Genomic DNA, 15964 nt, shown 5'->3' with positions numbered 1-15964 from the left:
CTGGTTGACATTTCTATCAGTCCGGTGGACAATCTATTCCTAAATTCAATGACTTTACATAAATGGTCAAGATTAGTGAAGGTAGCTTCAAATGCCATATCCTTCCAACTGCACCATGGACCTCAGATGCTGTTTAATCCACCACACCTCAAAACTCAGCTACTAACGATCTTTATCAGTCAGCACTCAAAGCTCACTTTTATTGCTTCACACAATCAGCATTGCTGTGAATCTCACATCTTACAGCTTACATCCACTCACCAGCTACTCAATCATGACAGCCACATCAGCTGAACAGATCGTTCCACACACTCAGGCATTTCCACCTCTGTTGGAGGACAGGATGGCACACTTCCAGAAGCAGCAGGTGCTAGAGGTTGGATCAGTTGAAGCTGTGTGATTATATCCCCTTTGGAATGGGGGTTGGAGGAGTTTGTCATCATTAGGAAGCCCATTGCTAAGGCCATGGTTAATGGTGGGGCTAAAGTGATCGAAGTTTTTAAAGTTTATTTATTAGTGTCACAAGTAGGCTTACATTAAGACTGCAATGAAGTTACTGAGATGAAGTTATCTCGTCGGCACACTTTGCCACCTGTTTGGTTACACTGGGGGGGAATTTAACACTGCCAATGCATCTAACCAGAATGTCTTGCGGACTGTGGGAGGAAACCAGATCACCCGGAGGAAATCCACTCAGACATGAGAATGTGCAGACTCCACACAGATCGTGACCCAAGCTGGGAATTGAACTCAGGTCCCTGGTGCTGTGAGGCAGCAGTGCTAACCACTGTGCCACCGTGTATGATAGTATCCTCATGCCTAACCCTCTTCCTCACATTCCAGTTCTCTCTAAGTCTATACCTCTTCTGAGTTACAGGTTGCAGATGGTGTAAGCAAGTATCTCTTACTTTGCATCAGTATTCACCAAAAAGAAGGACTTGATGGATGATGAGTCTGGGAAAGGGTGTATAGATAGTTTGAGTCACATTGAGATCAAAAAGGAAGAGATATTGGGATTCTTGGGAAGCATTAAGATAGCCAACTCCCCAGGGCCTGATGGGATATACCCCAGAGTACTGAAAGAAGCAAGGGAGGAAATTGCTGGGGCCTTGGGAGAAATCTTTGTATCCTCACTGGCTACAGGGGAGGTCCCAGAGGATTGGAGAATAGCCAATGTTGTTCCTTTGTTTAAGAAGCATAGTAAGAATAATCCAGGTAATTACAGGCTAGTGAGCCTTATGTCAGTGGTAGGGAAATTATTGAAGAGGATTCTTTGAAACAGGATTTATTTATTTCCACTTGGAAATAAATGGATGTATTAGCGAGAGGTAACATGTTTTTGTGAAGGGGAGGTCGTGTCTCGTTTACTTGATTAAGTTTTTCAAGGATAGGGTAGGGCAGTGGATGTTGTTTACGTGGACTTCAGTGAGGCCTTTGACAAGGTCCCTCATGGCAGACTGGTGCAGAAGGTGAGGTCACGTGGGATCAGAGCTGGAGAGGTGGATACAGAACTGGCTTGGTTATAGAAGACAGAGGGTAGCAGTGGAAGGGTGCGTTTCTGAATGGAGGGCTGTGACAAGTGGTGTTCCTCAGGGATCAGTGCTGGGACTGTTATTGTTCGTAATATATATAAATGATTTGGAAGAAAATATAACTGGTTTGATTAGTAAGTTTGCAGACAACACAAAGGTTGGTGGATTTGCGGATAGCGATGAGGACCAGCAGAGGGTACAGCAAAATATAGATTGGGCGGAGAGATGGCAGATAGAGTTTAATCCAGACGGATGTGAGGTAATGCATTTTGGAATGTCTAATACAGATAGGAAATATACTGTAAATGGCAGAACCCTTAAGAATATGAATAGGTAGAGGGATCTGGGTTACAGATACACAGGTCACTGGAAATGGCAACGTAGGTGGAGAAGGTGGTGAAGAAGGCATATGCCATATTTGCCTTCATCGGCTGGGGCATTGAGTTTAAAAATTGACAAGTCATTTTGCAGCTTTATAGAACATTAGTTAGGCCGCACTTGGAATATAGTATTCAATTCTGGTCGCCACACTACCAGAAGGATGTGGAGGCTTTGATGAGGGTGCAGAAAAGATGTACCAGGATGTTGTTTGGTAGGGAGGGCATTAGCTATGAGGAGAGGCTGGAGAAACTTGGTTTGTTCTCACTGGAACGATGGAGGTTGAAGGGCAACCTGATAGAAATCTACAAGATTATGAGGGGCATGAGCAGAGTGGATAGTCGGAGGCTTTTTCCCAGAGTGAAAGAGTCAATTATTAGGGAGCATAAGTTTAAGAGGCAAGGTTTAAAGGAGATGTACGAGGCAAGTTTTTTTACACAGAGGGTGTTGATTGCCTGGAACTCACTGCTGGGGGAGGTAGTGGAAGCAGGTATGATAGTGGCTTTTAAGGGGCGTCTTGACAAATACATGAATAGGATGGGAATGTAGGGATATGGTCTCCGGCAGGGTAAGGGGTTTTGGTTCAGTCGGACAGCATGGTCGGTGCAGGCTTGGAGGGCTGAAGAGCCTGTTCCTGTGCTGTCATTTTCTTTGTTCTTTTCCATCCCACTGACTGCAACCTTACCTTACCATTCTGGTGCCTTTCTCCTTTCAGAGACCCAAGCCTGGTCAGGCAGTGGTGGAAGAGCAAGAAGAAATATTCAATAACAACAAAGCCAACTTACAATTTGCTTATTGTGCCTTTAATGTAATGGCATGTCCCAAGACGCTTCACACTTCAACCTCACACTCACAGCCACCAGCTGATATACTGACACCACATGTACTTTAGTGAATAGATTAGCTGTGGAATCTCTATGTGGTGCTAAACCAGCCTGCAACTGTCCTGCAGCCAGGACAGGGGGCACAGATAGTGCAGCTTCCCAGGGATCAAAGTCCCACATAGGTTCTACTCCAGAGAATTCAGATGAGGACTGCATTGGACATAATTACAGAAAAAGGTTTGTGTGTATGCATGGTGAACTGCCTGTTGGATTGACAGACCTTCCATAAAGACAGCAGTCACCTGTTAATGATCTTGGAGGAGTCTGGCATCAACTTTACACTGGGCTTGGCACAGAGGTTGAACCTCATACTTCTCAGAAAGAAGGTGATAGCCAACTCAATTAGCCCACTTGTGGACTTAACCATGATTCGTCTGGTGGCCAATGTCTCAGCTTCCATTGCAGCACAGGTAAAAAGCACCCCAACAACCAGACTACTGTCATGTAAAGTCAGCTTGCGCTCAACGCCAGCTCAGACTGCTGCCATCATAGCCATTTCAGTGTTCAAAGGGGCTTGTAGGATGTCACAGCAGTCCAACAATCTGTCATACAGTCACAGTCATAGTGGTAGAGATTTACATCATGGAAACAGACCCTACAGCCCAACTTGTCCATGCTGCCTTTTTTTTAAACACCTAAGATAATCCCAATTGCCCGCATTTGGGCCATATCCCTCTCTACCCATTGTACCCATGTAACTTTCTAAATGCTTTTTAAAAGACAATGTTGTATCCACCTCTACTACTATCTCTGGCAGCTTGTTCCAAGTACTCATCACCCTTTGTATGAAAAAATTGCCACTCTGAACACTTTTGTATCTCTCCCCTCTCGCCTTAAACCTATGCCCTCTGGTTTTAGACTCCCCTACTGTTGGGAAAAGATATTGACTATCTAACTGATCTGTGCTCCGCATTATTTTATAGACCTCTGTAAGATCACCTGTTAGCCTCCTACGCTTCAGAGAAAAAAGTCCCAATCTATCCAGCCTCTCCTTATAACCCAAACCATCAAGTCCTGGTAGCATCCTAGTAAATCTTTTCTGCACCTTTTCCAGTTTAATAATATCCTTTCTATAATAGGATGATCAGAACTGCACACAGTATTCGAAGTGTGGCCTTACCAATGTCTTGTACAACTTGAACAAGATGTCCCAACTTCTGTATTCAATGTTCTGACTAATGAAACCAAGCATTTTGGTTCTTCATCACTCTGTTCACCTGTGACTCAACTTTCAAGGAGCTATGAACATGCACCCCTAGATCTCTTTGTTCTGTAACTCTCCTCAATGCCCTACCATTAAGTGAGTAAGTCCTGTCCTGGTTCAAACTACCAAAATGCATCACCTCGCATTTGTCTAAATTAAACTCCATCTGCCATTCATCAGCCCACTAGCCCAATTGATCAAGATCTTGTTACAATCAGAGATAACTTTCTTCACTGTCCTTTATGTCACCAATATTGATGTCATCTGCAAACTTACTAACCATGCCTTCTGTATTCTCATCCAAATCATTAATATAAATGACAAAAAACAGTGGACCCAGCCCTGATCCAAATAACAGAGGACCCAGCACTGATCCCTGAGGCACATTGCTGGTGTGCAGATGCTGGTGTTGAACTGGGATAAACACAATAAGAAATCTCATAACACCAGGTTAAAGTCCAACAGGTTTATTTGTAGCAAACGCCACTAGCTTTCGGAACTGGCTGTTCCTTTGTCAGGTGGGTCAAACCTGTTGGACTTCAACCTGGTGTTGTGAGGCACACCACTGGTCACAGGCCTCCAGTTTGAATAACAACCTTCTACAACCACCCTCTGGGCTTTATTCTAGACAGAAGCCAAACAGGTTTATTTGTAGCCAAAGCCACAAGCTTTCAGGACAGTCTGTCCCGAAAACTTGCAGCTTTGGCTACAAATAAACTTGTTTGGACTTTAAACTGGTGTTGTGGGATTTCTTTCTGTTCTGTCTAGAAGCCAATTTTGTATCCATTTAGATACCTCACCCTGGACCCTGTGGGATTTAATCTTCTGCAACAACCTACCATGTCCTCCAACATCTTCCTGCAACTGCTGACAAACAGTCCCCAAGAGATTGGCAGTGATTCCATGTAAGACAAACCTACTGCCTTCTCTTAGGAAGGCAGCATTTGCTATCCCAGAGCCTCCGCTTCCTTGCTGTTGTCTGTCAGGCAGCCAGTTCGGAGGTAGTGTAGGTCAAGAGTCAGAGATTCTAGACCCCGAGCTGCCACCCACTGTCTGCACCACTGAAGATCAGCAGCCAGGGATGAGTTAAACAGATTGGTGAGAGGGGCTGTTTAAGTTACCTTCCTCTTCTTCCTCCTCCTCCTCCTCGTGCTGTTTCTCCTCAGTTTTAGTGAGGACTGTGTCCTCATGAAGGTGAGGCTATTGTACGTGCAGCAATGAGCATCACCGGTCTCGACACTGGCTGTGCTGAGTACTGCGGGGTTCCTCCAGAACCACGCTGGCAATCGAAAATTCCTTCAACCCTCCAGCAATCTGTTCTACCGCACTCTGTCTGGTTGCATGGGTTTCATTTTCTGCATGGTGCCCACGTGTACAAGAATAATGCACCAGAGTCGTTGGCCGTGTGGTCAGTGGATCTCCCTTGTCTCCAATATCCACCTGTGGTGTTGCTGCGGAGACTCTTAATACAAGTGGCAAAGCCAGCTCCTGCATGATGAAGACATTATGGCTGTTGCCAGGATGTTGGGCACTGGCACAGTTTGCTGCATGTGGTCACACACCAGCTGGGGTGTTAAGGGAGTGGAATCCATCACAGAATTGACATGCGGCACCCTCAAAGTGGGGAGTGTATGTCAGTGTGTGTCAATAGCACCCTGCACCACAGGAGAGTCTGCAATCCTCGCAGGGCTGCATATTCAGTCTACCTGCTCCTCATTGAGAATGAAATGTGGTTGAATAGAGAGCCTCCATGATCTCCTTTAGACAGAAGACTGCAAGCTGCTGTATCTCTAGTCTCGAAAGAACCTAATGCCTAAACGTTTGTGGCCGTGGTCAACCTCTCAGCCATTGGAAATGTGCTCTTTATCTGCTGGAACAGGTAGCAGATTTGAGTCAGGATGCCTTTTTTTTGAAGCACAAACATCTCACACACTGTTATTGCTGAGGTTCAGCAAAGAGAATTACTCCCCAGGGTCGATATGACCTCCTGCTGAAGGTCTTTGCCCCACTAAACCACTCCCCCCCCCCCCCAAGGCTGCAGCAGCTTGTTGCACTCTATCACCAATACTCAGTTTTGCAAACATACTCTATTCCATAGGAATTCCCAAGGATGCATCCGTACCTGGGAGCAACTGGTTTGTGCAACAACCTTGAAGCCAGCAGAAGGTTCTTCAGCATTTGGCACACCAACTCTAGAAGATGCCAAAGATTTTTTCAGTCATAGCAACAGCCAGTAGAAATCAAACAGCAACTCACCTGAACGCAGTCAATGAGGCACTGGTTAGGATCCTTCCTGCTGCTGAATGTGACGAACAGATGAAGTTAGCTAAAGCACTGAGCCCCAAAATGGCAGCCATCGCTAATGTGGTGTCCAGCATGACCTGCGCCTGAAATGTGTGTGCACGCCATGGACACATTTTGGACCTCCAAGGCCACTCAGTGTTCAAAGGATGGATGCCACGCAACAAGATAAGTTGGTTATTATTAGAAACACGTGAAAATGCACTGCATTAAACAGCAAGCTTAACTTTCAATCTACATCAGTTTTGCTTATGGCTTATAAACTGCACATCGTTAAAACTGATATTTCTTAACAATTTAAGCAAGAAAATATTCTTCAATAGTCCCATTTCCTACTCAATTTCATTCTCCAGCCAGTTGTTTTGCACTGGCCTAAAAGCCACATCTGAAGGATTACTTGAAAGTTCTGTCCTATTGCATTGATCTGATATCTTCATTCCCAAAAAGCCAGCCCATTTCACTTTGACTTCTTGTGAGACTCATGATGTGACCGATCTGTCTTTAAACTGTTATGTCACTCCGTGATTGAGTGCAGGCACAAATACCTTACGCTCTGGAACAAAGCTCGGCATTGTGCCATTCTGTTAAGTACACAGTGTGGAATGTGCCAGGAAGAATGGAAAACACCATCGTTGTGCATTGAAATATATACTTCACAAACACCTAGAACATAAAGTGAATCCAGTTAAAGGCAGATTGGAGAGTTACATTTTCAAAGCATTGAAATTCTGTGGCGCAGTGAATTGAAATGCAGTTGACATCTTTCACTGAATAAAAGCCATTGGAAAGCTTATTTTGGCTTGCGACTAAAACGGAGGAGGCTGCATACTGCTGTGAATGTGATCTCAGCTCTGTATGTGGTGTCCTCCTGTTTCACTCAGATGTGACATTTCTTTGTACAAATGAGCTCTTTGTGTTGAGATGTATTGCTGTTTTGTTCTGTTTCACTGGGGATTTAGGAGCCAGTAGGTGTGACTTCGCCCCGGGCAGACAGTAGCAGATTTATCTCTGGTTTCAGACGTGGCTATTCCACATCATTCCCCAAACCCAACCTTTCTTTTGGTGACAAAGATAAAGGAGTGTATGTTCACGCGGCAGACTTCCCTCGACATGGGCTGTTCACATTCCGAATCCCAGAGAGCAGGCTTGTAATTTCACTGACATGCCATTTTGGCAGCTTAAGTAAATGTTGGCAAAAGGACAGTGCAAGTTAGAATATTGTCCTTTCAGCTGGATTCTCATTGTTTGAAGTAAAGGAAGGAAAGACTTCTTCTGTACTTGTTGGATATAGCCCCAGTGGGTCTGTGATCAGAACCTGGCCTCTTCTTTATAAGAAGTCTCTCTGATTGCAGAGCCTCTGGCTCTGATCTTCAGGTCGTCGTTGGCCTCTGGTATAGTACCGGAAGATTGGAGGTTAGCGAATGTTGTCCCATTGTTTAAGAAGGGGAACAGAGACTTCCCCGGGAATTATAGACCGGTGAGTCTCACTTCTGTTGTGGGCAAGGTTTTAGAAAAAATTATTAGGGATAGGATTTATAGTTATTTGGAGAGTCATGAATTGATTGGAGATAGTCAGCATGGTTTTGTAGCGGGTAGGTCGTGCCTTACTAACCTTATTGGGTTTTTTGAGAAAGTGACCAAAGAGGTGGATGGGGGTAAGGCAGTTGACGTGGTATATATGGATTTAAGTAAGGCGTTTGATAAGGTTCACCATGGTAGGCTTCTGCAGAAAATGCAGATGTATGGGATTGAGGGTAATCTAGGAAATTGGATCAGGAATTGGCTAGCAGATAGGAGACAGAGGGTGGTGGTTGATGGTAAATATTCGTCATGGAGTTCGGTTACGAGTGGTGTGCCTCAGGGATCTGTTTTGGGGCCACTGCTGTTTGTAATTTTTATTAATGATCTGGATGAGGGTATAGTTGGGTGGATTAGTAAATTTGCTGATGACACCAAAGTCGGAGGTGTGGTAGATTGTGAGGAAGGGTGTCATAGTTTGCAGGAAGACTTGGACAGGTTGCAGAGCTGGGCCGAGAGGTGGCGGATGGAGTTTAATGCGGAGAAGTGTGAGGTAATTCCCTTTGGTAGGAGTAACAGATGTGTTGAGTATAGGGCTAACGGGAGGACTTTGAATAGTGTGGATGAACAGAGGGATCTAGGTGTATGTGTACATAGATCCCTGAAAGTTGGGAATCAAGTAGATAGGGTTGTTAAGAAGGCATACGGTGTCTTGGCGTTTATTGGTAGGGGGATTGAATTTAGGAGTCGCAGCGTCATGTTGCAACTGTACACAACTCTGGTGCGGCCGCACTTGGAGTACTGTGTGCAGTTCTGGTCCCCACATTACAGGAAGGATGTGGAGGCTTTGGAGAGGGTGCAGAGGAGGTTTACCAGGATGTTGCCTGGTATGGAGGGGAGGTCCTATGAGGAGAGACTGAGGGATTTGGGGTTGTTTTCGCTGGAAAGAAGGCGGCTAAGAGGGGATCTTATTGAAACATATAAGATGATTAGAGGTTTAGATAGGGTGGACAGTGATAGCCTTTTTCCTCGGATGGAGAAAGCTAGCACCAGGGGGCATGGCTTTAAATTAAGGGGGGGTAGTTATAGGACGGATGTCAGGGGTAGGTTCTTTACCCAGAGGGTGGTGAGGGATTGGAATGCCCTGCCTGCTGCAGTTGTAAATGCGCCTAGTTTGGGGGCGTTTAAGAGATCCGTGGATAGGTTTATGGACGAAAAGGGATTGGTTTAGGTTAGTGGGTCATTGTTTTTTAACTGGTCGGTGCAACATCGTGGGCCGAAGGGCCTGTTCTGCGCTGTAATGTTCTATGTTCTAAAACACCAGGTTAAAGTCCAACAGGTTTATTTGGTAGAACAAACCACTAGCTTTTGGAGCAGATTCCTTCATCAGGTGAGTGAGAGTCAAGTTCACAAACAGGACATATAAAGGCACAAACTCGATTTACAAGATAATTGTTGGAATGTGAGTCTTTACAGGTAATCAAGCCTTAAAGGTACAGACAATATGAGTGGAGAGAGGGTTAAGCACAGGTTAAAGAGATGTGTATTGTCTCCAGCCAGGACAGTTAATGAGATTTTGGAAGTCCAACAAGTCGTGGGGGGTCACAGATACTATGACATGAACCCAAGATTCTGGTTGAGGCCGTCCTCATGTGTGCGGAACTTGGTTATCAGTCTCTGCGCTGTCGTGTGTTGCAAATGCTGTCTTGGAGAATGCTTACCCGAAGATCAGAGGCTGAATGCCCATGACTGCTGAAGTGTTCCCCAACAGGAAGAGAACACTCCTGCCCGGTGATTGTCGAGCAGTGTTCATTCATCTGTTGTCATAGCACCTGCATGGTCTCCCCACTGTACTATGCCTCGAGACATCCTTTCCTGCACGTTGGCCGAGTTGCAAGAGTATGTACTGGCATTCGTGTCAGTGATCTGGCATGTCATGCAGAGGTTGCTGTGGCACGGCTGTGTGGTGTCGTGGTCACTGTTCTCCTGAAGGCTGGGTAGTTTGCTGCGGATAATGGTCTGTTTGAGGTTGTGCACTTATTTGAAGGCAAGAAATCTATTTCCCAGGGGGTTTACATATTAATTGTCATAGAATCCATAGAACCCTGGGGAAAGTAATTCCGGGGCCTTGGGTAGGGTAGTTTGGGTAGGCTAGGCAGAAGATATTGGGTAGGAAATAAGGGGGAGTTTGACCTAAAGGGATTCATCCCATTATTGGCAAAGGACAACCCCCGAAAAGCCACCTCACTTCCTTCCCATCCTTTAAGCATTCCAGTGAAAAATTGAACTTCCTGTTTCTGCCCGGCTACCTATACCAAATGTTATACGGCAAACTGCACAGTTTCAGGGACAATTAGCTTGATAACAAGCTGCATTGAACCCAAATGATTCATTTTAATGTGAGGATTGGACGGACTGCCAATTTCAGAGCCCACCCCACCCTCTGTATTATGGGGGTCAGCTTGGATGAGCAGAAAGGTAATGAGGTGGGAGCTTGACCTATTTTACTTGCCCCCAGCATGGGAAACATGCCTGCTGGGGGTACATAAAATTCAGCCCATCCAAACTCATTCTCCCTGAAGAGGTGTTAACAGTCACCATTTCACTCCTAAAGGAAACTATGGGTTTTGGACAGAGACACAAAAATTGCTTGTGAAGTTGAAATTGATTCATTAATTGGCCATGTCACATGACCCCATGCTTTTAGTCTCTTGGATCGAGCAGCATGGTAACACAGTGGTTAGCACTGATGCTTCAAAGCACCAGGGACTCGGTTTGATTGCCGGCTTGGGTCACTGTCTGTGTGGCATTTGCACATTCTCCCCATGTCTGCATGGGTTTCCTCGAGGTGCTCCTGTTTCCTCCCACTGTCCAAAGATGTGCAGGTTGGTGGATTGGCCATGCTAAAATTGCCTCTTAGTGTTAGGGGGACTAGCTAGGGTAAATGTGTGGGGTTCGGGGATAGGGCCTGGGTGGGATTGTGGTCAGTGCAGGCTTGATGGGCCGAATGGCCTCCTTTTGCACTGTCGGGATTCTATGATGAAATTCTGCTTTAAACATTGAAGCATCTGTCTTTGATATCTCTGACATTCAGTACTCCTAAACAAGTATATTGTCTGCTGCCAAAAGAATGTTCATGGCTATTTAGTTGCGCAAAGCATTCTGTTCTGTAATGGGTGACTTTTTCCATTAACTCGGGACTTCTGGAAAATTTATGGCTAGCTCCTGCATTGTGCCCAGTCTCTTTTAGTATTCTGCAGTCTATACTAGCAAGGCTTAATGACTTTTCTAGTCTTAGTTCCACTTTGTAATTTCCTCTTGAGTACATTTACAATTGTAACTTGCATATCTGTCATTCTTTCACGGAAGTGCAAGATGACCACCTTTTTATCTCTGTGGGCCATCCTCTGTCATTGTCCTTTTACTTAACGTATACTTATAAAAATCCTTTACTGTTTTCTTAATATTGAGGGGGGAGAGAGAAGGGAATTTTCCTGTCCCGTCCATCACAGGAATTGTAGCGAGCAGGACAGAAAATTTGGCAGACCGTACGTAGGTCTGATGCCTTTGGACGGGAATTTCTGGGCTTGGGACGAGCGCAGCCAGAAAATCCTGCCCATTGTCTCTCAGTCACCTTTAATATTCCCTTTTAGTTTTCATAATTTGTCTTTTTTCTTCCTTCTGCATTTTTGGAGCTTTCTTCTGTATATTTATTGTATGTCTCCAGAACATATTTTGTGCCCTAACCTCATGGAACTTTTAACTTTTCATTCCCTTATTCCTGATCCAAATGTTTGCACTGAATGGTGTGAAGTTGCTGTATTTGTGCAGTAGGTGTGAATCAAACCCTCCTTAGAAAATCAAGTCAGATTGTTTCAGTTGTAAGTGCCTTTTTAATGACTTGACAAGCGTTGGGTGTTGCCATTCAGCTTCTCTGCCACCAATGGCAGAAGGAAGGAAATTGGAGAAAGATCTAACTCCAGTTTTTCAATCCTGCTTAATTATCAAATTAAGAGAGAGGAATAGAGGGTAATCAATGCAACAACATCCAGAAGTGAGGGAAGGATGGATCGGGTAATTATAGATCACTTAGTCCAATGTTACTTGAGGACAAATTTTTTGAATTCATAATTTGAGGTCCAATTCATGAACGTTTAGAGAGACTTCACTTAATGAAGGACAGCCAGCATGGCACTGTTAGAGCCAAATAGTTTTCACAAATCTGAATTCTTTGAATTGACTGACTGTGTAGATAAAGGGAGTGCAGCAGATGTATTATTGATGTAATAGAAAAGGCATTTGATAAGGTCTGCCTTGGGAGGTTCGTTACACACATTCAGGTGAATAAGATAAAACATAGCAGTGTGGATAGAAAGTCAGTTGTTATGAAACAGAAGGTTAGGTTTAACTAAACCAAGTAAGGTAAATATCTTAACAGTGCAGGTGCTGCACGTACAGGTGTGGGGAAGGTATTGCACAAACAGCATGACATCTATTTGCAGTAACCTGGTTATACACCTGTCCTGTTGACCAAGAAATTGTACAGTGAATGCTGATGCACTATTTTCCGAACAGAATTGGTTGTGTAACTGTCTAGTATAAAATGGATGTGATACCTCTTCTTTAGGCATGCAATGTCATCTCAATTCTTCCAACGTGCTGCTGACCAGTAATCCATTCCACGTTCTTATCTGATATTTGGTAATGTTCTGTACAGATGGTGCTGCTTGTAAGACTGTATGTTAGGCTGAGATTTAAATATTTGAGGAAGTATGAAGAAAGTTTAATTTGCTCAGAGATAGTATCAATTTCTGGTTTCCTTTACCATCTGGCTGGCTTTCTCAAAACTGTCGCTTGCTGCTTTTCTTTGTGTGTTGTTGAACCAAACTGTCAGTCCTTCATCGATTGTGTTTGCATAATTTCAGTGTACTGGAGCTAAGTCAGCAGTTGCTCAAAGTAATGAGTATTTACAATTCATTGTGGATTACAATATAGGAAAAAATTGATATTGTTGTAAGTTCTTGGGAGTGGTATTCAGTGAAAGGAATTGGTTGAGTTCCATAAATAACCATTTTTTAAATTAGTCTTCACAAACATTTCTGCTTAGTAATTAAACTTAGTTTTCTGCCCATTTACAATTGATGAGCATAATTATGTTTTGCACCTCTTTGGTTTCATAAAACTGGAGAATGAAATGACATACATTTAGCATCTGGGATACAAGATGAAGCTTCCTGCACTCTCTTCACAAACTCTGTATTTGGTGGCGTTTGCACATGGCCTGAATTTTCAGAATGGCCGGGGCTCAGACCCTATCATCAAAGGTTCAGTAAGGAGCACATCCATGCCAATTCTAGCAGTCCTGATTACATATTATGCACTAATGAGCATACATTGCCATGACTTCCACTCTCTCTCAGGAGAAAGTGCTGTCTTGGAGAGCTGCTGCAGCTGTCCAACCATCCAGGCACAATGCTCAAGTGGCCGGAAGAGGCACTGCAGCTCGCTACCTGGAACCAAGTCCTGGGAAACAGAGAAGCAAGGATCCCATGGTGGAGAGGGTAGGGAATACCTGGGGTGGGTGGAAGTTGAGTGGGGGTGCGATTGAGGTCTTGGGGATATAGGCAAGGGCGTAGGTCCAGAGGTCACAGGGCCTTAAAGTTGGAAGGGACTTTTGATGGAAGTGCCCCTCCACCTTCCAAACTGAGAACTTAACAAAGTGAGATATGTTCTTACTTCCCCCCACCCTCCTGGGCTATCACCAACTCACCAGCCTAAACATTGATGTTGGGTGGGGAAAAGATCTCAAAGTGGCTACTTAAGGACTTTAATGAGTGGAAGGGTGGGCTTCCTATCCAAAACCTTGCCTGCCCTCACGTAAAATCACTACTAGGTCATGCAGGGTCAGGGGCGGGGAGAAAGAGGTGGAGGAGCTTGTAATGATTTTATGGCCCATGACACATAATAATGTCTGAAACCTATTGATGAGGTTTTGGACCCTCTATCCCACCATGCAATTGCCTTGCTTTTGGCCACATCAGACTAAGTTCCAACTATGTGAGAAAAATGGAAACAAATCCTTTAAAACGAAGGTCACATGGCGGTGCTAAATCTACACTTTAAGAAATATCATTTGCCTTTTCACTGCAACAGTTTCTTCCATCAGCAAACACCTGTCTTAGTGCTCAATTTGAAAGCTCATTTTGTTTGTGTTCTTTTCATTTCCTCTGCCCTCTGTCTCACCTTTACATGTCACCACATCAAAGAGTTTGCTCAGGCAAGTTGTACCACACTTTTGCATATGTCACAAATACATTGCTACCTTTTGTATTTTTCCATGTTGCAGATGGTGCGCACTTACCAGTGCTTTGATCTTGTCATTTCATCATGTTGCTCAGTCCCCAATCTCAAAATGGTCGGTTTGGGGAGCTGGTGCCTTCTTGTTCTGTGCAGGGCAGAGAGCAAAGGAACAGGAACAATCAGAAGAGTCACCTCAGGGCAGTTCCTGCATGGCCTCTGGTGTTGGCTCAGAAATATACCGGTCTTGTCTGGGAGAAAGATTTTACAACACAACCTTGGGTGTGATTTCTGCCCAGCCCCCTCAATCCCTGCATGGCATCTTTTCCAGCGGCTTTTCCTGGCTGCTATTGGGAGCACTTTGCGTGACTCCTGCCATCCTGCCACCAGGAAACCTGTTGCGGGCGGGGTGGGGGGGGGGTGTGGTGGGGGCTGCCTTTGGTGAGACCAGAGGCTCCTGCCAGTGGGAAGGGCTGGATCTTAGGTATATTAAAATCTAATTTCATTGCATAAACAAATACAAAGAAATAATGCCATTTGACTCACATTATCATGGTTAACTGTAATCTACATTCGTGAACAACTCAAGCCTATTCTGGATGCTGCATACAATATATAATTAACCATATATGATTAATGGGCCATTCCTGAAGGGACAATGTAGCCAGTCAGTGAATTTTCTTCTTCTTTATGACTTTATTTACAGACCCTGTGATGAACAACACCCAACAGTGAAGGCAGATGGATATGTGGACAATTTAGCACATGCAGTCAGAATCCTTCTCGAACATCCACACTAGCAACGTGAACACTGGAAGAACAAAGAATGGGAAGTCATGAAATTTACAAGTGAATTTACTCTTTGGCTGCTGAGATGGGGAGCATCCCTGAGGTTAATCCCTCTCTGAACTAACATTGCTTTTTAAGGATTTGGTGATTGTTGCAAGGTAGTAAATATTGGATTGAAGAATTGCAGTAATTTGAATTACTGCCTAAATGATGTACTTGTGTATAGTTATGCAGACTCTGATAAACCTAGATTATCTGTAAATCGTACTGTGCTACTCTGAATAAACATAATTTAAATCCAATGTTTAAGTTTATCATTTCAGTAAATTCTTCTCAGGAACTGAACATTAACCATCTGACCAAACTGTAGGTAAAGTTATGAGAAAATATAAATTTTATCTTGAAGATTTCTAATATATTGTAATTCTTTGGACCTAAGTTTGACTTGTGGCCAGCTGGTTAGAGTAACTGTACTTCCACTCTAAAGGTTAATGTGTGACGGAGGAAAGAACCACAACTCAGTTTGTTAAGATCTAAAAAGCAGAGAACATGAGGTCAAAAGCAAACTTGCCAGACAAACTCGATACGGAAAACCCATGTCCCTGGGCTGGATTGAATGGCATTAGAGCAGTTTGGATGTGTGCCTGTTTAATTTCATGTATTTAGCTTAAATGTAGAGAATAAAACTAAGCTGAACATTTTATGGCGTGTGAACTTAAATGATTTTCTTAGACAGCCCCTCGGAATTGAGAATGACTTGCTTCCACATTAAAAATGAGTTCTCAGGTGCACTGAGGTGAGCTACAGTCTCTGTCACAGGTGGGACAGGTAGTGGTTGGTGGAACGGGCGCTCGGATTGCCACGTTCTCCTTTAGCTATTGATGCTTGGCTTCAGCTTGCACTTAATGATCAAACTTAAAATATTTATCTCCTTCACGGAGATTTTTTCTCCCCTAAGGAAATTTGGCATGTCAGCTACAACTCTCACCAACTTCTACAGGTGTGCCATAGAAGGCATTCTTTCAGGTTGTATCACAGCTTGGTATGGCTCCTGCTCTGCC

The 15964-nt window shown here is 44.1% G+C and overlaps 1 protein-coding gene across 1 annotated transcript in view; it reads left to right on the top strand.

The window, feature by feature from the left end:
• lhpp (phospholysine phosphohistidine inorganic pyrophosphate phosphatase) overlaps window positions 1–15575 on the top strand; it is a 142956-nt gene extending 127381 nt beyond the window's left edge. Inside the window, exon 7 of the mRNA XM_080205286.1 lies at window positions 14821–15575. Coding sequence (XP_080061412.1) covers window positions 14821–14914 — 94 coding nt within the window. The 3' untranslated portion in view covers window positions 14915–15575. The remainder of the gene's footprint in view (window positions 1–14820) is intronic.
• The last annotated feature ends 389 nt before the right edge of the window (window positions 15576–15964 follow it).

This window comes from Carcharhinus amblyrhynchos, chromosome 17 (assembly GCF_965287045.1).
Source record: "Carcharhinus amblyrhynchos chromosome 17, sCarAmb.v2.hapA, whole genome shotgun sequence".
Taxonomy (NCBI): domain Eukaryota; kingdom Metazoa; phylum Chordata; class Chondrichthyes; order Carcharhiniformes; family Carcharhinidae; genus Carcharhinus; species Carcharhinus amblyrhynchos.
This window is presented reverse-complemented; position numbering and strand designations above follow the sequence as displayed.